A 25,074-nucleotide genomic window follows, 5' to 3' on the forward strand; every position below is an offset into this window, starting at 1 on the left:
AGGAGAGAGTTTGGCCCACACCTTGACAAACAGACACAAAACACTCCTGTAATGTGTCACTGACCTAACCTAATGTCCCCAAGAAAAGTGAACAAAAATCGTAGTGTATAATGTGTATGAGGCCCACCTCTGATGTATAATATCAAAACTTTTTATTACTGGAAAGCAAGGGGTGGGGTAGTCTTCAGAGGGGAACCTAAAGAACGTCTGATCTTTTTTGTGTTTGGTAATACACAAATATTTTAATGAGTACTCTCTTCACTTCCCAAGGTTTTAATCACTTTATTTCCCTGGTTTATATGGGTAGTTACTTTCGTTGTTGCTCCCATTAATTCTTTTATCTCTATATAGTACTTTAATGTACTACTTTAATGTAGTACTTTTTCTATGGCAAAATTCACATAATTTCAAAATAGAATTTTCATTAAAAAACTGATTTAATTTTCAGGTAGTTAAAAAACATACATGCTAGCTACTCTCTTGGACTTAAGCTGTACTTCTCCCTTTAGCATTCCTAAGAGTAGTAACTGTCAGGAACTATAGTGTTATATAGCAAACCATTTTCAATTAGAATTAAATAGAACTGTTACCTTAAGAACATTACCTAGAAGGAATATATTCAAGATGTTCATTGAAATGTGATTTACAATAGGTATTTAAATTGTTTATAATTTTGGACTATGAACGGAGAGCCAGTTGTATTTTTAAGGTACCTCAGTGTAATGGAATAGACAATGAGGCCATTAAATAATGAGAATGGAGAGTCATAATTATTTTTTAAGTTTATTTCTTTGGTTTGAGAGAGAGACAGAGAGCACAAGTGCAAATTGGGGTGGGGGCAGAGAGAGAGGGAGAAAGAGAATCCTAAACAGGCTCTGCCCTGTCAGTGAGCCCTGAGATCATGACCTGAGCCAAAATCAAGAGTCAGATGCTTAACCTGCTGAGCCACCCAGGTGCCCCATGGAGCGATAATTATTGACACAGAAAAGTAATACCCCAAAAATTATTAAGAGAAATATGATATAAAATATTTTTATAGTATAATTATTTTTAGAAGACTGTATATGTGTATATTGTATATATATATAAATTAAAGTATATACACTAAAATATCAACAGGTGAAGGGACAGGATAATTTTTATTTTTATTATATTTTTCTGAAGTTTTTGAAGTGTTTATAATGTGCATATACTACTTTATATACCAAAAAAATAAATATTTTTTGTTGCTGCTTGCATCCACTATATTAATTATAGGAATTAGAATTTCTGAATTTGAAACCCAAGTCATCTTAAAAAGTCATTTGGGAAATTCATAATTTCGTCTTACCAAATGTTTATTTTAAGTAGTAACTATTTCAGTATAAGGAATATTTATTTGATGAAGATTCAACACCCAAAATAGAGGAGGTAATACAGAAAATTTAGGTTCATAACTTTGGATGAAACCTAAAAGTTTTCTATCCTGAAAAGACAATACTGATATTTTGGACCTTCAGACATTCAGACATAGAGTTGCCTTTTTTAACCCCACCCCACCTAACTGTTGGATATTCGGATTGGGTTTGTCTAGTTGTCTAATAGCAATTATTGTTGTTTTAATGAAATTCCCATGAATTTAAATGTTTTCTTTAAGTATTCAGTCTTCTGATACAGCATTCAATTCCATTTCTTTATGAGAAAAGTTGCTTAAGGAAAGAAAACAGTTACGGCTGCTAGGAATAAGAATTGCGTTTAATCATTAACAGCCAAGTATCTCTTCAAGAGTTATGGGAAATTACCATGTAGTAATCAAATCGCATTTTTTGTGTAACATGTTTATATATAAGTGCAAATACAGATAAGCCTTCTGTAAGGAGATGTGTTCCTGAAATCCAGATTTGAAACTTAAAATATTTTTTTTTAATGTTTATTTATTTTTGAGACAGAGAGAGACAGAGCATGAGCACAGAGGGGGCAGAGAGAGAGGGAGACACAGAATGTGAAGCAGGCTCCAGGCTCTGAGCTGTCAGCACAGAGCCCGATGCAGGGCTTGAACTCACAAACTGTGAGATCATGACCTGAGCCGATGTCGGACGCTTAACCGACTGAGCCACCCAGGCGCCCCTGAAACTTAAAATATTTTTTAATCTTACAAATCAATACTTTTATGTATTTCATCACAGTATATTATACATAATTCTTTAAACTTTTTTGCTCACTAGACATTTTCAGAGTTTGGAGTTATGTTTTACTTATTCATCTCAGAGACTAGCACGATGCCTTACAATAAGAAAATACTGATTGAAGTAAGATATGTATAAAAAATGGATTTTTATAATTGTGTTGACTGTTCTCATGATTAATCCTTTCTAATAGTTTGTTTATATAATAGGCTAAGTGGTCTTAGTGGAAAATCTGTTATTTGTAACATTTCTAAAAATTGTGTCCTGAGTTTAAGTTTAAAAACAAACTTTAAAAAAAAACAACTCTTAGTTGCAAATGTCCTGTATGTGGTTAAACCATACATAAATAACTGTAGTTCCTGCCTTCTAGAAACTTGTAATCTTACAAATAGGGTTTTTAATTGCTCTTTCTAGTCACTTCCAAATTTCTCAGTTACAGAAAACTGTCCAGTGATAAAATAGGAAGTATCAAACATCTTTTTTTCTTTTACAGTATGACAAATAGCCTATTTTTACAGCAACGATAAAAGAATGCATTGTAGACAGCATTTTAAATGAATTAATTTAAAATTTTCTGTTTACCAAACCACAGAAGCCCAATAACATTTTGAGGAGAATTGGGGGGTTATATATATTTTAAGGGAAATCATGATCAGACTGTAGAATCTAGCTGAATGTTTTCCATGCATGTTTGTAGCCTGTTCAATTTTCATGCTTATATTTTGGGACTGCATGTGAATTTATGGATGACAGCTTTCCTAATTCCAAACAAGTGTTAGAATTTCTTGGTTCAACATTTAAAATTCTGTTTATGGTTTCTGGTATATGAAATCTGATTCTCCTTCTTCATTGCTTATCTGTGGTGAGATTGATGGTGATAACTCCCTATTGCTAACAGGGGTCACATTTCTTCTCAGAATAAAGGATGTATACGACTGAAGATTTTATTTTATCTTTGAATTTTACTTACATTTTTTAAGGAAACTATGATTGCTTATTTCTCAAAAGCCAGGTAGAAAAGGTTTAGATTGTCTTAAATTCCTAAAGCTTAAGTAATAATAATAATAACAGCAACAACAACGACAACTTAATGAAAGTTAATAGAAAATTCAAGAAACTATAGTGTCTTCCAGTAGTTGTTATATAGTTCTGAGTATGTGTTTACTTAGAAGTTGCCCAGCATTTGCTAGGGAGGCTTTTAGCCATGAAGATTGAAACATCATTAATTTAACCACAACTTTCTCTTCCCAAACATTCCAGTAAAGTGGAATAGAACTACACTAGTGGCATTATGAACGTGTAAGCAGATAGATTTATAAACAGCCAAAACTACTTGGAAAAAATAAATAATTTAAGTTACTTCATAATGGAAAATAAGCTAGCTACTAGCCAGCAGTAGTTGTCAGGAATTAAAATTTCCTTGTTGAACCTGTAAATGAGGTTTGAAGTGATTTTATGTGGCGGGATTTCTAAAACATCAATATCAGTACCATTCTCCTCGGGAATGGTTTTTATTCTCTGTAAATTATATATGAATGTAGCTATAGCTTTTTTCATACTCAACTCAAAGAGAAAAAAGGCAGATGTACTCAATAAGACACTTTTTAGTCAGTTTCAGCACACATAGTTCTTTATTATAGGAACTGCGCCAAATTCTGAATGAAACACTTATTCTAAATCATAGTTCCTGTTCTTCAGTTGGTTACAATGTAAGTGACAAAGATGTATAGAATTAAAGTCTGTGGTTGATACTTCTTCCATTGAGAGGTAGTTTCTATGGCTCCTCCCCTTCAATCTGGGTGGGCTTTTAACTCATTTGTAACAGCAAAATGCAGGAAAAGTGATGTTAGGTAATTTCCAGAGACTAGGTCAGAAAAGGCAACCTTGTGCCCTGGTTTGTTTTTTTTTTTTTTTTTTTTTTTTTTTTTTTTGCTCTTTAGGGTTTGTTTATGTATTTATTTTGAGAGAGGGAAGACAGCACGAGTAGAGGAGAGGCAGAGAGCAAGAAGAGAGCATGCTAAACAGGCTCCACACAGTCAATGTGGAGCTGGTGCGAGTCTTGAACTCATGAAACTGTGAGATCACCACCTGAGCAGAAACCAAGAGTCAGGCACTTAGCCGCCTTGGGCCCCTAAACATTTTTAAATGAAGGCTGAGTACTCCAGGCTGCCATTCTGGAAGGCAAGAGTGAGGAAGCCAAGACACTGAAGACGCTCCAGTAGCCAGTGCTAATCTTTGAGGACTCCTAGTCCAAACACCAGATATGACTCACTGAGCTTTCAGAGGATTCTAGTTCCCGGTCAATAGGTCAGCCCAGTTCTCCAGTAGTTCTGGCTAATGCCCTGATGCTGTGGCACAAAAACCAGCCATCCTGCACTGTGCCCTGTCCAGATTCCTGATTTATAGAAGGTATGAGCAGAATACAGTGGTTATTGTTTGGGGTTGCTAAGTGTAGGGTGGTTTGTTACAGAGCAATAACTGACTTGATTTAGGATACACTATGTGAGAATAGGAGATAATTAGTTTCTCTACCTAGGAAAATATAGAAGGCTTCCCAGGAGCAGTGACATCTGAATTTGGCCTTTAATGATGAGTAGGAGACTGCTAAGTAAAGAAGGTAGGAGAAAGGGACCTCAAACTGAGGGAAATATGTGGAAAAGTATGGTGGCGAAAGAATGGTGTGTTTGGTGGATGAAAAGAAGTTTAGTGTAAAAGAGCATCAGAGAGTTAGAGCTGGAAAAGAAGCCAGGCCTCTAGAATTTATACAGAGATGTCCTTCTTTGGTGCTTTTTTTTTTTCTTTTTGCTACGCCAAGGGAGTTTCAGCTACAGCATTGTAGGAGTGGAAGATAATAATCAGACTTGTGTCATAGATAACTAATTAGCAACAGTTGGAAGGTGGGCTGAAGGAGAAAAATGAAAAGGCAAAGAGGAAAAATACATAGTTCAGATGGCACACAATCAAGGCTGAGATAGATATAGCTTTCTTATAGTAGCTGAATAAGATCAGTTAGGTGATAGTGGATGTTTGAATTGTGAATAGATTATTTACTAAATTTTTCTGTTCAAGGCTTAATTAAATGCTACAGCCAGTCCTGCTTTTTGGCAAATCCGACCAATGCCTTTACAAAACATTTGACTGAATTAAATGTGTTAGTGATATTTCTGAGTGCTTTGTGAAAACTTCCTCCACTATGCATTTTGGAGAATTATTATTAAATAATGCTATTTTTATATTTTTCTTAAGGCATCGATTACACTGGGACATTCAAAAACAAATGAGACCGAATTGCATCATTTAATGCATTAATAGGACCATTTGTCATACTTACTCTGCTTCCCTGAAATAAACATTATGAACAGAAATCTTGAAAAAAATGGTAATTTATGTAGTCATAAAGATGCTAAAATGAGAAAATGTATACAATTCATTTAGTAAATATAATTATGTAAACGTAAAACACAACTGTAGTCAACAGCTTTGTGTGTGGATTTGATTGACTTTTAAATAACATTTGCATTTATTCCATGTATTTTTAATGTGATAAATAAAAGTTTAGTGACATTTGAACTTTTGCTGGAATCATAACACCATTCATGTAATAAATTTTTCTAGGGTCAAAGGGCAGATAGGTCTTTCTTCGGTCACTCTGAGTCTGTAGACTGCATCCTACATGCTTTGTACTGCCTTATCTACACAGGGAATTGCTACCAATTGTGGGAGACAGTTGTCTTTAAAACACCCTGCCTCCCTATACAACTTGGTTTTACTTTGCAGTTTGGTTATTTTTTTAAACATCTGAAAAGTTTAATCTTTTTAATTCAAAATCAAAATCCACATAATTTTGTAGATTTTTTTGCATCTGCCTTCTTCCAGTGCTCTGATTCCTTTCTGACATGTTTCTGTAAACAGACATCTCCCAGATTTTGATCACTGACTCTCTACATTTCACCCATAGTACCAAGTTGAATTAATATACTTGGTGAAGAAGTGGTTTTTTGGTTGTTTATATCACTCATCAGTTATTATGGTACTCTACTCATTTTGTATAAAAGTTATTATGATGTTAGTAATGTTACAAAAAGAGTCTGACTTTTTTAAAAAGTCTGACTGCATAATCATCCTTAGTCACTTATTCCATGAAAAGCCTAGGAAAACATTCAGGAAGAATTTGGAGCAGACTGATAATCATTAAATCCAAAGGGAAGGAGATAGGTAAGCCATAGCATAGGATGGCACTGATGATGTTTGCTGCTTTGTGAGTAAAGGAATTAATTACACCGGATAATTTTAAGAACACTAAGAATGAAGCCCACTAGCAAGGATTAATATAATGGAGAAATCTGTTAATTAAAATAGAAATTGAGCTCTCTTACTATAAAACAAAGGACAGTGGAGCTTTCAACAGAAAAAAAGTAGAGAAAGGCAGGAGAAGGAAAAGCCTAATGAAGCAGAGCATTTATTTATCAGGATAATACATTCTTATTTTTTGCAGGCAAAAAAAAAAAAAAAAAAGAAAAGAAATCAAGCATTTCCCAGAAGAGAAAAAGTGTGTTATAAATGTTAGAAATGGGGTTTACTGGCGGTTATGCTAATTAAGGATCAAAACTAGATTATGGTTAGGACAGAATGAGTCCATACATCAGTACATAATTGGTTAAAAAAAAAAGTCCCATTGTTTATTGGTCCAGATGTTTGAGCAATTGGTTAGGTTCATTTTGGGACTGGTGTGCTGAGGTCACTCAAAAATCGTGGTCAGGACAAACTACAGTAATTTTCAGGCTCAGTGCAAATAAAAATGCAGAGCCCCTTTGTTCAAAATTTAACAATTTCAAGATAGTAATAGCAGGACATTAAGTCAGGGATGAAGACCATCTATACCAGTGGCCTTGTGTGACTGACAGCACACGTCACATTCCCATGAGGGTGGCATTTCTGTGGTTCTTTTACAGCCTTCCTCTTTAGAACTGTCATAATAAAACACAGTACTGTAGACAAGCCTCTAAACACAGCCCAGACAAAGGCTACTGTAAGTATAATTTCAGGGGAGCTCAGCAGCTCAGTGCTGCTTCTGCCTTAGATTGTTTGTATGCTCACCTTTGTATCCTAAGCATGTAGCACAGTCTCATGAGTTTCTGACCCATGGTAAGCACTCAATAAATAGTGGATGGGTAGGTGATGGATAATAGTAGTTGCCAGCCCTTCTCAGGGAATCTGGTTCCATTTATCTCTGGATAAGAGGACCCAATGTGGGTTGTTTGGAGTTTTAGTTCACATTACTCACACCTTGCAGATGCCTCCTCCAGCCGGGTTGAGGGTTTCCTTTAGCTCTGGGCCTTGCATGTCTGCTTACAAAACGTGTTTGTCTATTCAATTATTCTGAAATATAGTTAAGCTAACAGATTAGAATAACACTTGAACCCTAACCAAGTTAAGGCTGGAGTAGGCAGAAGAATGGCCACCCCCTTTCAAAGATGTCTGTCTTAATTCCTGGAACCTGAGCCTATGTTAGATCACATGGCAAAGGGGATGCAGATGAATTAAAGTTGCTAATCAGCTGACCTTTAAAGTAGCTAAATATCCTGGATTATCCAGGCAGGCCCAGTGCATCACCAGGCTCTTAAATGGGAGTGACAGAGAAGAGAGGCAGAGAAAGAAATGTGATGAAGGAAGCAAGGTCAGAGTGATGTGCTGTGAAAGGGGGTCCTTCTGTCCTTGCTGGGTTTAAAGATGGAGGAAGGGGGTAGTTCTGGAACCTGGAAAAGGTAAGGAAATAAATTATCTGCTAGGGCCTCCAGAGAAGAACACAGCTCTGCCAACACCATGATTTTAGTCCAGTGAAATCTGGGTCAGACAGCAGATCTCCAGAACTGTAAAAGAATGAATTTGTGTTGTTTTAAGCCATTACGTTATGGTAATTTGTTACAGCAGCAGCAGGAAACTCAAACAGCTGGTTCCGCACTACGGTGAATCTATCAGTCCTGGTTCCTGGTTCATTAGAAATCACTAACTTCCATGGCTGGGTATTATTGTCTGCCCAGGTTTTTTACATTTCTCTTGGTAACCAAAAGTAGAGTTCTCTTTCTTTGTGTATTTTTATTTGCCTTCATTAGACCACTAAGTTTTGGCGTTCGTGCTAGTAGTTGTATTCTCAGGGAAGCAAGAAATGCCACCAGTTCCAGAGTGCACTGCTTTCTTGGGATGTTAATAGTTGAGAGACAGTAAAAAAAAAAAAAAAAAAAGAAGCTTCCACTTCCAAATTCACTTCTAAAACCCAGGTTAAGCAAGCTTCTTTTTTCTTTAAGCACTTTATAAGGATATGTTCTATGTATAAGGTTGTAAAAAATCTTAACTGTTTAAGAGAGTATCCAGCAAAAAGTATGCCTGTCCTTCAGCCCAAGTTCCTTTCAGCCATTACTAGTTACCTGTGAATTCTTCCAGAACTCTCCTGTATACATATAAACTCACATACACTAATTATCTACACATACTCTTCTGTACCTTTGTTTTTGTTTTCCTTGATGAATTAACACATTTATTTATGGAAGAATTTCCATAGTTTTTAATGTATAATGTGCACATGCAACACTCAGAGCTCTTCATGGAGAAAAACATATTTTCCAAATATTTTGGACCACAAATGTCACTCTTGAAGAGTGTCTCATAGAACTACTTTTTGAGACACACTGCTTAACACCAAGCTGCCTTCCTCTGGACTAGTAAGAATTAGTAAGTAAGAATTAGTGACCCCCATACACCAGCGTAGCATGACAGGTATGGATTTTGGAGTGAAGGATTTGGGAGGGATTTTGGGTTTAGAGTGACAGGCTACTGTCCTGGCTCTGTTGTTGACTTTCCTGCTTGCTCCCTTTCATGCTAACTGGCTGTGTGGCTTTGGGCAGGTTGTTAAACTTTATTGAGACTTTCTTGTTAATGCGGTCTACCTCATTTATTCAGTCACTCGTTCGTTAGTTAATACATGCAATTATTAGAACATTCATGAGCTGGGTAAAATAAAGCAGTCTCTCCACCTGAGAAGCTTCTAGTCTAGGGAGAGAGGTTTCATTTGTAGCACACAAATCAGCAGTAAGCAGTGGCCTGTCTTAAAATTAAGGTTGTGGAGAATCATTTTCTGCCAAGATTTCTGCTTTCTGGTTTTCTACTTTCATAGGCCTAGATCAACAGTAACAAATGTCACTTACACCATTTCAAAACTTGCAAAGAATGCAGGAAGAAATGAGGTTTAATATAGTGTCTTCAGGTATTGATTTTTTAAAGCATGTATTGACTCTGATATTAATCACCTGATGAGTTACCAGGGTAACATTATTTATCTGAATAAAGTACAATAAGAGTAACAAAATCTTCTAATTGATTATGAAATTCCTGCATAAATTTTGGCATCCTTGTGGATTATGGACATATATGTTTTAATGTTTATCACTTTAAACATTGAATTATATAGAACCACAGAATCTTTTTTTTTTCAAATCCATAATGTATATGTTTTACAGGGAAATTTTAGAATTAACATTTTTTTCCAATGTATAAAGCACATAAGTGCATTTTTTAAATGTTTATTTATTTTGAGATAGAGCGTGTGCACTCACGCTTGCCTGTGAGCAGGGGAGGGGCAGAAAGAGAGGGAGTGAGCAAATCCCAAGCGGTCTCCCCACTGTCAATGCAGAGCCTGACAGGGGTCTCAGTCTCATGAACTGTGAGATCATGACCTTAGCTGAAACCAAGATATCAAGAGACTGGTGTTTAACCAGCTGAGCCACCCAGGCACCCCTGGTACATTTTAGCATTAAGGGTCATCACTCTTCATAATTCTCCTTTCTTTGTTTAAATCACAATTACTTATTTCAAAAGCATATTTCTAATTTCTTCTTGGTCTTAATAACTTTGAACAGGAAATTCATATTCTTTAGAAAAAGATAACTTTAGAAATTTAAGTGGAAATAACTAACACAGTTTCTTTAATTGCCATTTTGATTGCCAGAAAGTTTCTCTTCTTCATTTCTTCTCTTCTTTCATTTTCTCAGGCCAACAAAATGTTGTCTAGGCCTACTGAATTCCAGACAGCATTCAACACTTGTTTTACTGAATCCTGATGACTTCAGTCTGTTAATTTATTTAGGATATGCTTTTGGTTTTTATAAGGTCAACTAGAAATTTGAAGCTACTTTTCCCATTTATTTTAACATTAAATATTTTTTTAATACTGAAATTTAATTTGAAAACCACTATGGTAACTTCGGTGGTGTTGACTCTTTAAGCATACATCTAAAACTTGTCCATTTAAAAAATGTCTCTGTAATTGAGTTTATTTCATAACGGGAACTCTGTTAAGGTCAGTATGATAGCTGCCTAGTAATTTAATAGTATCAAATGCTTAATACTTTGATTTAGTGGGGGTTTTTTGTGGTCATTTTAATGAAAGTTTGATTTGTCACATCTTAAAAGACAAATCATTTGATATTTGGTTTCTATTATTAGCAAATCATATATCTCATTGCCAGTGCTCAGGTCTGATTCTCTCCCAATACATTGCCCCCACCTCAGCTCTCCTCTTCACCCTTGTCCCACATCTGACTTTTACCCCAATCCCAGAGGAAGTCAGAGATGTGGTGGGTGGATGCCAGGGAAGTTGGTAGTATACATACACACACACACACACACACACACACACACACACACACACAATGTGAGAGAAACAGCTACTTTAGAATGACCTGCTTTGGTGGCCAGGCAGGAACTGACCATTTTGCTAGATTTTTGCTGTGACTGCTATGGTCCACGAGTTTAAGACTTCCTTCTTTCCAAAAGAAAACATTGTCTGTTCTTTTCTGTAATAAATCTCAAGCATAGCGGCATCGTTCCAAGCTATTTTTCTCAATTCCAGATAATTGATAGTGGGTGAAAATGTGAGTTTATAGATTCAGCAAAGTTGTACAGAAAGCCAGCTTTTGGGTAGCATGTGGAAATACCATAAGCTGTGGGCTCACAAAATAAACTTGGCCCTCACTGTGATAGCACTTCTCCCTGATTCTCCCCATATCTTTCACATCATTCCTTTGAATCTCTTTTAATCATTTCTGTCTGCCCCTGTAATTTTAATATTCTCTGGGTTTCTATACTAAACTGTTTTCTCTGGGAGACTCCTTCTGGGTGATCTCTTCAGCTCATTTGCCTTTAGCGCCAGGAATACAGCATGAGTGCTGTTTTTCTACACATAGTCCAGTATTCTCCCCTGAGCTCTCCATCTATGTAATGGTTTACCTGTTTACTATCTATCCCCATTCATATATCTTGCAGGCACTTAAGACTCACCTATTTAAGTTTAAAACCAAACCCTTACACCCATACTAAACTTGCCCTCCTCTGTATCACCATCTTCATGGAAGCCAAACTTACAAAACCTAGAAATCTGAGAGCATTGTCATGGAAGACCAAATAAGATCCAGAACTATTATGTACTTACACAAATACACTGACACCGCACACGTACACACACACACACACACACACACACACACACACACACTGGTATTCACAGAGGAATATTGCATAATTTTACATAGTTTTGAATTTTAAATATTAGAATCATATAATGTGTATTCTTTTGTGCCATGCTCTTTTGTTCAACACTGAGATTCATGCATGTGTATAGCTATATTGTAGTCCATCATGTGAAAATTCTAGGACTTACTTGCCCATTTTCATGTGGAAAGACATTTGGGTAGTTTTCAGTTTTTCACTATAACAAACATAGTGCATACAAACAATGCACTGGTGGACATCTGTGCACGTATCTTCTGACATAAATATGCAAGTGTTTCTCTAGAGTGTGTAGCATGGGAGTAGAATTCCTGGGTATAGATATATACACCTCCATATACCTGGGCAGTTGTTTCCAAATTGTTGTGCAGAATGGCTTTGGTGTTTATACTCTAGCCAATAGTAATTTATCTTGTTATATTCCGTGTCCTTCATGATCTTTGCTGTTAGACATTTTCATTTTTGCATTTGTAAAATATTTCATGCTAGTTTTCATTTCCTTCAAGTTGAACTTATTATTATCGTATGCTTTTTGGCCCCACTGTTCCCTCCTTTTGGAAGTTCCTCTGGTCTTTGGCATACATTTTTAAATTATGTTGGATTTTTTAAATGTTTATAGGAGTTCTAGATAGTAATCCTCTATTAGTAGCATATGTTGCAATATCTCCTTTCAGTTTGTAACTTATCTTTTCATTTTCTCTAAGTGTGAATAGAAGTACTTCTTTTTTTCCCACATTTTGTTAGATGTTTTATTTATTTCTGAGAGAGAGAGAGAGGAACAGAGACAGAGAGAGACAGAGTGTGAGTGGGGGAGGGGTAGAGACAGAAGGAAACACAGAGTCCATAGCAGGCTCCAGGCTCTGAGCTGTCAACCCAGAGCCTGATGTAGGGCTCAGACTCACAAACCACAAGATCACGACCTGAGCTGAAGTCACACGCCTATCCGACTGAGCCACCATGCACCCCTACCAGTACTTACTTCTAATGCTTCCAATGTAATTGAACTTATCAGTCTTTATGGTTTCATTTTCTGCTTTAAAAAAAAACCAAAACCAAAAATAAATATCTCTATCCTAAGATCCTAAAGACATTGTCCTAAATTTTATGTGTATTGTGTGGGTAGAGATACAGTTAAACTACATAAAAACTGACTTTTGATTTTTGATGTCAGAACCATTGTTTGTGTCATGGTCAAATAAGCATGATTTTTCAAGTGTCAAAGTGCCATCAATCATTGCACATTTTCCTGGATCTCTCACTTTGCTCAGATTGGCACCTTGACATGTTTCAGAAATACTATTCTCAGAATATGCTACAAAATGCACATAATTCACTCCAAGCAATACTAATGTTTCTCATTTGAATAAGAAATGGTTGATACTCCATCCAAGGTAATACCAATATGAAACTTGGCTGAGAAAATGTCCTTACAAAAGGAGCCAGTAGCTGGAATAACATTTTAAAAGATGTTGGTCATTCAACTCCCAGAAAGTTAAAAGAGAAGCCAATCTTCATTCTAAAATTTTAGAGAAACTTTCCCAGGATGAGATACATCTTTTGACAATTCTAACTTTTGATCTACATTATTCGCTGTTAATTAGATGGTGGTAGTGCAGTTCTGATTTGGGTTGTAGTTCCTGTGTGTGTTATGTGCATGTGTGTGCTGTAATATAGTGTGGAATCAAACTAATAAAACAGAACTTTCTGCAGTTATATTACTGAGGACATAACTCATCTTTTAGTAAAGCTGTCATCATCTAGTTTCACTTACTCCCTTTATTTGAAAAAGTCCTCTTCTTCAGCATTGAAATCTACAAAGGTGGTTTCTTATTATCATTAGCCATTCTTCTTTAATTCACAAGTCGTACAATAAACATTTATTACTTATAAAAATGATCAAACTTTTCTTTTGGCTATGGGAAGAATTCTAAATTTACCCTGTTGACTTACGACAGATATGAAAGCTATAGAACAATGATTTCAATTCATTCAACAACTTGTATTGAACATGTGTTATGCCCTGGAAACTAAGGCCAAAAGAGTCAAAATATAATTTGTTAGCTTCTCGTGACTTTAGAAGGAGATGGGAATCATAAATGGACCACTAGGAATCTATTTCCTTCAGATTTGTCACTTCACAGTGGTCCTTTTGTATTATGACAGTTTTTAGAAGCTGAATTGATTGATCTTTGTGTTCTGGTTGTAAACTACAAACAAAATTAGAGACTTTTCAAAGTCTGAAAAAATTTAAGTTGAAAGAAATTCAGTTTTCTATCTTGCCAGGAGAAAAAGCAACTCTAAGACATTTAGGGCCAGTAATAATTATACTTTTGTTCTTTACTGTAACAGTTTCTCTTTCTATAGAGTATATTTTTAGCTATTTAATTTTATGTCACAATAATTGTGTCCATATTTACTGTTAATTTTAACATTAAAGTTCCCAGAGGGAGGTCTTGTCATCTTCATAATGCATCAGTGCCTAGCACCTTGGCATTCCTGTGAGCATAATGTTGTCTGAACTTGGCTTGCTCAGGATAAGACAGAACACATCCCAGGTTTAGTGGCAGCCAACCACGGTTGATTGTATGCAGTCAGGAGGCAAAAGAGGACCCTGTGGCAGATTAATTTTTAGTTCTCTGTGCAAGAAAAAACAAAAACAAACAAAAAAAAACAAAGACAAAAAACAGTGGGTGCTGGATTTCTGAAATACTCATAATCTAAACATACTCAATGTTTGGGGATTTTTCAGTGGTTATTCTTTTAAATTAAAGACATTATTAGCAGGAGCTTTTTGTTCATGCAGCATTAGCAGCTAATAATAATAGTTTCTAAATTTTTTGTGGAAATTTAAAAGCATTTTTATATACAACACTTCATTTCATCTTCAGACCACCTCCGAGGCAGATGTCATCTCATATTTACAGGTGAGAAAACAGAATCCAGTTAGGTTAAATGACTTGTCTGAAGTCACATCACTAATAAGAAATGCTCCTAGATCCAAATCTGTTTCCTGACCTCAAGTCCCATTCTCTTTCATCTATACGGATCTGCTGTGACTCCTCCTCTGCCTTCGAAGTTGGAAATGTGGTGGCATTACTGAGTTTTACTGTGTTGACTCATCTTAGTCATTACTGCCCCAGAAGCCACTCTGATTGTCAATGTTAATTTTTCAATATCATAATTTATTTAGGTTCATAAAGAACCACTGAGAACATTTATACAGGGGTCCTTCTGATTGAGCTCTGTTACCTACCAGCTTACCTTTTTATAAATCTGTTTAACAGTCAGTGATCATCATTCTTTTTATCCTAGGTCTCAGAGAGAATATTTACATAAATACAGAGGTCATTCCATTGATGTGATAACTCCAGTACTGACACTGAATAAAATCTAGTTACTAAATAAAGATATATAGATTCAGTAAATGAGTGTGGACCAACAGCATTTCAGCACTGCTAAAATGTGAAGTCACTATTATAGACACACTAACAGTCAAAAGACCACTAAAAGAAATTCATGTAAGCAGAACCTTCTGATGTTAAGAGATTAAAATGCATGTTAATAGGTAGATTTTAAAGGAGTCTAAGGAATTGTAAATTGTGATGGGATTACTGAAGAAATGGCTTGAGAACCTTCCTATCTTGGCATAAAAAGACAACATAGAAGGTATTTTATTTCTTGACCTTAATTTTGAGTATTGTTGTAGGCCCTTGATTTTTTGTTAGCTCAGAATAGAGACGGATTAATTCTAAAGGCAGTTAAAGTAATTAGATTCTCTTCATTTCTTTTTTTTTTTTATGTTAACGCAGCATAGGGAAGTAAGTCTCTAAACCAATTCTGAAATAGAATTTAACTTTTTATTTCGCTTACATATCTCTTATTTTTCTTTTTCTCTAAATGGCATTTTTTAGACTAAAATTATCTTGATTTTCTTTTTTCTCTAGGCTTGATCCTCCACAACCTGAGAAGTTGAAAAAGGAGCACAGCTCAACTGAAAACATGTCTTTAGAAACTCTAAGAAACAGTAGTTCAGAAGACCTCTTTGATGAGATTTAACTGTCTCAAAAGGTACTTTGATGTTCACTAGACTATGTTTTCTATTCATTTCTTTAAACTAAGAAAGCAAGATTTCAACTCAGCAGCAGCTATTACTGTACCCTACAATTTAATTACATACACACTGAATCGAAACCATTGTGCAAAATGGATTATGCATGTATATGAAGATATGATTTGATGACAGTGGTACATTATTCTAAACTATTCATTCCCATGCCTATAATTACATAAAATCTCAGACTTTGTATTGCAAAGGACACATTTATCATATTCAGTTCACACATATTATATGTGGTAGCTGTCTAACATCCTGTCTAGGAAGATTTTGGAAAAAGGACAAAGAAAATGTCTACAGTTCTTTTTTGAATAGTCATGTTCTGAACAATGATGCTTGAACATTTTAATTTGTGAAATGATGTATAAAATTTATTTTTAGTTCATACACAAGCAACCTCAAAATCTGATGATAAAATTTTTGATACATTGAGGATTTATGTTCCTAATAAAATATGTTATTTAGCTTACCTTTTTCCTTTATTATAGTAGCAGGCTTTGTAAGGTGCTTATTGATATAAATGTAACCCCTTTTTGTATCAAAAACATGTTTTTTTGGGAACCTTCTTGCACTGTTGGTGGGAATGCAAACTGGTGCAGCCTCTCTGGAAAACAGTGTGGAGGTTCCTCAAAAAATTAAAAATAGATCTACCCTATGACCCAGCAGTAGCACTGCTAGGAATTTACCCAAGGGACACAGGAGTGCTAATGCATAGGGGCACTTGCACCCCAGTGTTTATAGCAGCACTTTCAACAGTAGCCAAATTATGGAAAGAGCCTAAATGTCCATCAACTGATGAATGGATAAAGAAATTGTGGTTTATATACACAATGGAATACTACTTGGCAATGAGAAAGAATGAAATATGGCCTTTTTGTAGCAATGTGGGTAGAACTGGAGAGTATTATGCTAAGTGAAATAAGCCATACAGAGAAAGAAAGATACTGTATGTTTTCATTATTATGTGGATCCTGAGAAACTTAACAGAAGACCATGGGGGAAGGAAAGGGGGAAAAAAAGTTAGGGAGGGAGGAAAACCATAAGAGACTCTTAAAAACTGAGAACAAACTGAGGGTTGATGGGGGGTGGGGGAGAGGGGAAAGTGGGTGATAGGCATTGAGGAGGGCACCTATTGGGATGAGCACTGGGTGTTGTATGGAAACCAATTTGACAATAAATTTCATATTAAAAAAAAACATGTTCTTTTCAGAGATTGTTGATAAAAGACTTCTTACACATTAAGGACCCTCTTTAAAAATAATGACCATGTCATATTTACTTATCAATCCTCAATAACATCTAGCACAACTTTTTAAAAACATAGTTACTGTTTCTACCTCCTACCCTCTCATTCTGTCTTCACTTCTCTCCAGTTGAACATCCCTTTTCTCCATGGTTTCAAAGTTAACAGCGACCATCATGTTGATAAATTCAACAGTTGGTCCATTCTCAGTCCTCCTCTTACTAAGCCTCTCAGCTACACACCTGACATAGTCGGTCACTTCTCAGTAAACATTTTCTTCACTTGACTTTTGCATTGACATATGTTGTTTGTTTTCTCTTTCTTTTTGTACACAGAGGCTCTTTGGCCCAGAGTTAAGTGTTTTAGTGCCTCAGGTTTATTCTTCAGCCTTCTTCTTTTCACTACCTACCTTGTCTATCTAGTATTTCTGTGATTTTAAGTACCATTTGCATGCTAATATCTCCAAAATTAGAATAGTTCTGTTTCCACAGTCATATATTTGTAGAGTCAGTTGACCTTTGAACAGTGCTGGGGTTGGGGCACTGGTGCCCTGTGTAGTCAAAAATCTTCGTATTTTTGACTCTCCAAGAACTTAACGACTAAGAGACTACTATTGACTAGAAGGCTTACTGAAAATATAGTCAATACATATTTTGCATTTATATGTGTTATATATTGTATTCTCACAATAAAGTAAGCTAGTGAAAAGAAAATGTTACAAAGAAATCATAGGGAAGAGACAATACATTTATAGTACTGTACGATAAAAAATGTGTGTGTAAGTGGACCTGCATGGTTCACACCCCTGTTGTTCAAGGGTCAGCTGTATAATTTATCATCAATTTTTTGCAAAAGGAGGTTCTTAAAAATCTGAGTACATCTACCTGCGTTGGATGATTATTTGGATGTTTAAGCACATCTAAAGCAGAGGTCTGATTACATCCCAATCATCTTTTTTCTCCATTCTTCCCCACCCAACAAATTACGGTGACACCTGGTCCCTTCAAGCTGAAAACCCAGGAATCCTGATCGGTACCTTTGTTTCCCTCTTCTCCCACATCCTATTATTTTTACCTCCAAAATACAGCTTGATTCTATCTACTTCTCTCTTACTATCTACTACATCTGCCCCCTGACTGGTCTCCCTGCCAGTCTCCTATTGTACAATGCACACAAACTGAATTTGTTAGGTTTTAGGAAAGAGCATTTCCCTGCCTGGATTGAAACCCTCCAATAGTAAGCCACTGGTCTTTGGATAAAGTTCACACTCCGTACCACAGCTTACAAGATTTGATATGATCTGGCCCCTATCTCTACCCTTGGTTTCCTGCTCTTTTCTCTTTGCTTGCCTTGCTCCTTACTGTCCCTCAAGTAGGTCAGATCTCACAACCATTGTATTGGTCAGAATGTTCATCTTCATATGGTTGGTTTCTTCTCATCTTTCAGGTCTAGAATCATATGTCACCTCCTCAGAGGTACTTTCCCTGAAATGCCCTTTCTAAAGATGTGCACACTCCCAGTCACTGTCCCATTGGAATATTTTTTCACTGTGCATATCACCACACAGAATTATTTTTTTCATCTCTCTCTCTCTCTCTGTCTGCCTGTCTCCTAATAGAAAGTTAGCCCCATCATAGCAGAGGCATGGCCATCTGTTTTATCTATCTTCCAGTTCGTATAACAGGGCTAGATTCACAAAGGCTTACTAAGCATTTGTTGAATGAATAAATGCATGTCTTCCACAAAACAGCCACTCAAATGTTTCTTTAAGTTATTAAACTGTTTTGAAAGAAACTTAGGAAAAGGTTGAAACTTAGTTGATTTGACACAGAGAAATAATTGTTTAGAAAGCTTCAAGTACCTTTTGTGCTTAATTATAAATAATATATACATATATATTTATGCGTGTAGGCTTGACTACAGAGAGAGAATCAGAAAGAAATTACACTTTATTGTTTATATCAGAACAAGATTCTATTCAGTCAATGGAACAACAAAATTCTTTAAAAAGAAATTTACCACATTTTTATTTCCATAGTGGCATCCATTTAAGAAGGAAAACTTTAAAATAAATGTAGATACAAATATGTGAAATATGAAAATATAGGGGTGCCTGAGAGGCTCAGTCACTTGAGCAGCCAACTCTTGATTTCAGCTCAGGTCTCGACCCCAGGGTTGTAGGATCAGGCCCCACATCGGGCTTTATGCTCAGTGTAGAACCTGCTTAAGATTCATATTCTCTCTCTCTCTCCCACTCCCACTCCCTGCCTCCCTCCCTCCCTCCTTCCCCCTCTTCCCTTCAGCCTCTTTCCCCCACTCATGCTCTCTCTCTCTAAAATTCAATAAATAAATACACACATACATACAATAAACATAATTATAAAGTCTAAAATTCTGCTCAGTTACATAGAAACTTCACTATACTATGAATCTCAGATAATCTAAGATTTGCCTTGGACCTTTCCAAGGGGATTTTGTACATAAAGTACTAGAATCTCAAAATAATGTTATCTCTTCTGAATAACCAAAATTAATATACAACTATTGTGTGTGTGTATACTTACATATAAAGTTTTTTTTTAAGTGAAAGAGAAGAAGAAAAACAGAATTTTGGCTATTAACCCACTAGTGGTAAGAGAGGGATGATGTACAGAAAATGTTTCCTAAGTAATCGTAACAACAGAATCTATAAAGCTCATATTTACAAGATTTTGATTATATTTTTCCAGAGCAATGTATCCTTTCCACCATTGTTTTGTGTCAGATTGATTCAGCTGGTTAGAACAAAGCATAAGTAGTACATAGTTATGGTTCCTTCTTTTATATCGAGCATGGAGAATTTGAAGGGCTAGTTTTACATTTTGTGCTCCGCGTAGACAGGTATCTATAGATTTGGTGTTAAGATGTGCAGCTCTAGTCATTCTATGCCATGATTTTTCCTCACATTTTTCCATTGTTTATATTCAAAAACAGATTGTTACAGAAAAACACTGAAATTGAAGGCACAAGAATTAAGTTATAATGCAGCATGAATTTGGTTTTTTACTTTTTTGACCTTTGTTATAAAACAAGGTGACATTTTTTTTTGTCAGCTTAAAATTTATAATTCTTGGCCCTGGGATCAGATGGTATGACTTAGGCCTCATTAGGGAAGTTCATGGAAGAAAAAGTCCCATCTCAGGAAGAGATGTCTTTATTATGTAGTTTTAAAAGGTCAGGAAACTACTTTAGACAAGTTTTTCTTAATGGCATATAACTCAAATTTATAAAATACTAGACCCTGTGTTTTGGAGCCAAACAGCTGTTTATTGGGTAAATTTGACTCAATAAATGTTTATAAAGGATCCGTTATGCCCAAAAAAAAAAAACAAAAAACAAAAAACAAACAAAAAAACAAAAACACCAAAAAACAGAACTGGGCCATGTGGAGAATTTACGGATAATTCCATCCATTCACCAAATATCTGTTAAGCATTTGTGTCAGTCTCTGTTTTGGGCACTAGATGCAGCAGTGAATAATATGTGTGGTTTGTTGCTGTGGAGCTTATATTCTAGTAAGTGAAATTTGGGCCTGCTCTCAAAGAGTGAAGTATATGGAAGGGAGTTGACATTGGGGCCCCAAATCAGTATCTGATAAACTATCATATCAAGGAGTGGTAGCGTAAGTGTCATAAAGAAAAGAACAAAAAGTTTATGGGTGAAGATCCACAGAAAATTAAAAAAAAAATCCTATTGGGAGGCTAAGAGAAATCAGTAGGGTTGAGGAACGTATGCTGTGAATGAAACTGTATGCCAGATCAGAGGAGAGTGCAGAAGGTCCTGGGGGTAGGGGCTTGGGGTTACTGTTCAAGTTTGTAATTGTGAATCATCAGAATGAAGGAAACAAGTTAGAAGGCTTTCCAGGAGGAATGTTGGCCAGGTGGATTTAGAATATGAAGCTAAGTTTTGTAATAAAGATATAACAAGAATTGTGCTCCACATTTCAGACTGGCACCTCCACGGGAAGATATATACTGCCAGAAATCTTCAGGTCGTGGGGCCCTTCTTAGACATCTGGGATTGAGAAAGGAGAACGAGTCAGTGGGTCCCTTGACAGATACTTTGCAGAAGCAGCCAACCCTCATCCCTTTGTGTCTCTCAGTCTTACACTTAGTATAATTTATATAATTCATTTTTAATAAAATAAAATTAAATAGGTGACCTCGAAATTCATGAAAGACCTGATGAATTTACCTATACATCAGCAAATTAAAATAAGTAGTTAACACATTTGGTAAGGGAGAATGATAGTCACTATTTATCCATTTCTACCTATTGTTTGAATTAAAAATTTTCACTGGTGTTCTGAAAACTCCTGGTGAATGCTTTTCAGGAGGGCAGATTTCATTTGCAAGTGTTCTGTGAGCAAGCCTGCTGTGATTTTCTCCATATATTAATAACTGGGAAAGGATACTTTGACACATACATGCCAAGAACTTCATGGTTGCTTCCTGACCATCCGTCTCCTGTCCTAATTTCCACCTCTCTGATCTACTCCCCCAAAAACACACTCACCAGTGTACTTTGTACTTACTTTCTTCCTTTCAGTTATCCACATGTCATGTTATTCACCAACTGTTATTACTACTTTCTGATTTTCCTCTGTAATATGAATTTTGTTGTTTATATGTTGATTTTTCTTCCCTCTTTTGGAGGTCTTTTGTCCTAAACTCTCATCTCAAAATCTCACAGAGAACTGTATTTTCTCAGTGAGGGTCTCTTTGTCCCTAAAAGTTCTTGATTCTTCAGGACAGGAGAGAGTGATTGGAGCCTACACCTATCTTGATAGTGGATGGTCTTATCAAGGGCAGGAGCAATTTTTGTGGCTACTGTTCCAGTAAGTGGAATATAGGCTAGACCTGAACTACTTACTTTTGGTTTAAAGACAGTCTCCAGCTTAATTACAATCTTAGAAATAACACAGCCAGTCAACTATATGTAGGTGGATTAGATAATTTTTTTGGAACCTGCTCATACAAGACCCTTCTAGGAATCTGTCATACTCTGCATTCCTCTGAAGGGCTTGCATACAGGCAATTTATTTGGGAATATGATGCTAGGGAGCAGGAGTGCTAGACTGGAAGCACTTAGAAGGAAAGGAGGAAAAACGAGTGCAAGGATGCCTTATCAAGGCAGCCCGCCCTGTGGGTGATATGCTCCACCCCACCAGGATGTTCTGAGGTACCTTCTGAAAGTCACCTCAGAACAATACATCTGGGGGCAAAAGGGAGAAGCATTTATCCATGGGTTGCTGTTTCCCATTGGTCAAGAGTGGCCTGGAAGCGTTGTTCCCACATACCTCACTTCGCCCCTGTTTAGTACGTAGCAGGGTCCCTGCAGGTGACCAAAGCTGCAGTCTCAGAGAAGCCCTGGACAGGAAACAAGAGGAGCACAGGTACCAATTTTACGTGCCTGAAGTAGAGCAAAGCCTGCCTGGAACTGATTGCCAAAGAAATGGCTACTATTGAGGATTTCGAGGTGGTATACAAGGGGTGTCCAATATAGAACCCATGTTTTATGCACATGCCCCTGCCCCATGTCCCCAACCCTAGCCATAGGTGATTAGGCCAGGGAAAGAAATGTGACTCTCACTGCGTGGCTGAACTTGAGTTCCCTGAAAAAGCCAATGTGTAAGTTGGCACAGAGACTGACTGGAAGAAAGACAAGGCTGCAGAGCACAATGGAGCAGAGGTGCCCTGTGACCCTTGAGACTGATTGGGAGAGTAGCCGGTGCCTGGAGTAGATGCAGGTCATTCTGTAGTTCAGAGCCTGTTTCAGTGCAGACATATGTCTAAACTTCACTGCTCCCTTTTCTGAGGACTTACCAGTGAAATGGTTCCATAAAGCAAAGCAGAAAGTACCCAATTAATAAGGAAATCAAATATATTCTCCATTGGACATTTTAATCAATTTTTATTATCTTCAGTTAACAAGTTGTCACTAGTTAACTCTACCACTAATAGAACATTTCAGGAGAGGTTTCATCTAGATTGGTGTAGGCAAACTTGAATAAGAGGGGAAAGTAAAACCACTTTTATAATTAAAATTTACATAATTTTTATAATAAAACTTTAAAATTCATTAAAATGCCATTATATATAGCTAAGATCTTACCTACATTAGATGTGTCTTTAAAGTATTGATGGATCTGAATGGTAGTATGAAATGTCTATGATCTTTGGCAACATAGGATAGTACTATAAATTTTACTTAGGAATGAATTTTAAGTGTAAGGTGTCAAAAGTTGCCATCATTGGTAGATTAATACTGATGCTAATCCTTTAAAGAATACAAAGCAATATATTTTTTCTTGATTTTACCAAATAGTAAAAGGAACTCTATCAAATTGTAGTGTTTTTATGTGATGACAAGTGTTCCCTCTCTCTCTCTCTCTGCTCTCTCAATTATGATCTGATTGAAAACTTTGTGAGAGGGGTGCCTGGGTGGCTCAGTTGGTTAAGTGTCCTCCTTTTTGTCTCAGCTCAGGTCATGATCTCACAGTTCATGAGTTCAAGCCCAACATAGGGCTCTGTGCTGACAGCGTGGAACCTGCTTGGAATTGTCTCTCCCTCTCTTTCTACCCCTACCCCACTTGTGCTCGCTCTCGCTCTCTCTCTCTCTCTCTCTCTCTCTCTCAAAATAAATACATAAACTTAAAAAAAAAACTTACAAAAAGAAAGAAAGAAGACTTTGTGAAACTTTTGGATCCCTATTAGGACAAGATGCTGGTAGTGATGATGGGAGAAATATGCTTTGTCATTGTGCTTTGCAAACATTTAGGGAGTTCATCTGAAATATTCCAGAGCCCCTGTTGAGTAATATTGGAAACAATCTTGCTTTGCTCCTTTGAGAGATATAATATAGTATATTTCTCTCAAGAACTATGTTTACAGAGAAGTAATTACATTACTATGGAAGATTAAATTATTGTCAGTAAATATTTACTCTCCACTATCACTGCTCCATTGACTTGCTTTGGACTATAAAATGTGGATGAAATAAAAATATTCCAGTTTTTGTGCCCAGAAGTTAAGAAGCATTATGTGTTTCTGCTTTTTCTTCTGAGAGCTTCTGATCTCTGCTGTGAGAGGAACATGCCCCAGGTAGCTGCAGCCCGTGCTGCCTGGGCCTCTGATGAGATCATGGAGCAGAAATGAACTCAGTCCTAAACTGGAGTCGAGCTCACTACCCTGAAACCTTTAGAAGAGCGATCCATCTGAGCCCAATCCAGATAGACTGAACTACAGTCAACCATGCTGACCATGAGCGTGAGAACAATTGCTTACTACTCACAGCCACTAAGGTTAGCTGTAGTTTGTTATATAACGGTATTTTGACAATAGCTGACCAATATAGTTACTCATATAGAATAACATACAGTGACAACTTTACATTTGTAGTAGCTGTTAATATGTACGTGGCATAAAAATCTGGTGTCTTCTAGCTGGAATTTGATAATAGAATAAGTAGGAATTACAAGTATGGATTTGGGGACGAGAGTAAGCCAAGTTTCTACACTGCCAGCTGTTAACTATCTCACTCTGGGCAACATACTTATTTTCTCTGAACTTGTGTTTTCTCATCCATGCAATGGGAATTAAATAAGATAATGCAGATAAAGCACTTAACACAATGTCTGCTACACAGTAAGTAGAGCATGTATAGAAGCCCTTACCATGAGTGTTACTACTGCACTATCAAATCAGCATACAGTGGATCAGCACGCGGTTCTGTAAAGCCAGATGATCAGCTGCTCTGATCAGATGACCCTCTCTCTGAGATTTATTAGCTCAAGCTCCCTATCCTTGCTCCTTTCTAAAGTCTCGCGCTTTTCCCGAGACTTTTACGAATTCTTGTGCAATTTATTTTCGTGGCCATTTCTGCTCTGAATTCCTGCTTCCACTGGGCTCTGAGTCTCACTTATGTTTTATAATAAAACTGATTTTCTTCTT

General features: G+C 36.5%; 1 protein-coding gene across 2 annotated transcripts in view; it reads left to right on the forward strand.

Annotated features, from left to right (window-relative positions):
- The window catches only part of XRCC4 (X-ray repair cross complementing 4), a 249,881-nt gene that overhangs the window by 207,457 nt on the left and 17,350 nt on the right, over nucleotides 1–25,074 (forward strand). For both annotated transcript variants that reach the window (XR_006963715.1, XM_047088669.1), the window contains exon 8: nucleotides 15,671–15,794. Coding sequence is in view for 1 of the 2 variants with exons in the window: in XM_047088669.1 (XP_046944625.1) it covers nucleotides 15,671–15,782 (112 nt within the window). In the remaining variant the exon portion in view is untranslated. The remainder of the gene's footprint in view (nucleotides 1–15,670; nucleotides 15,795–25,074) is intronic.

The sequence above is a fragment of the Lynx rufus genome, unplaced genomic scaffold, assembly GCF_022079265.1.
Source record: "Lynx rufus isolate CCGP_SWC_20201006 ecotype Redwood Valley unplaced genomic scaffold, mLynRuf1.p SCAF_1, whole genome shotgun sequence".
In the NCBI taxonomy this organism is placed as follows: domain Eukaryota; kingdom Metazoa; phylum Chordata; class Mammalia; order Carnivora; family Felidae; genus Lynx; species Lynx rufus.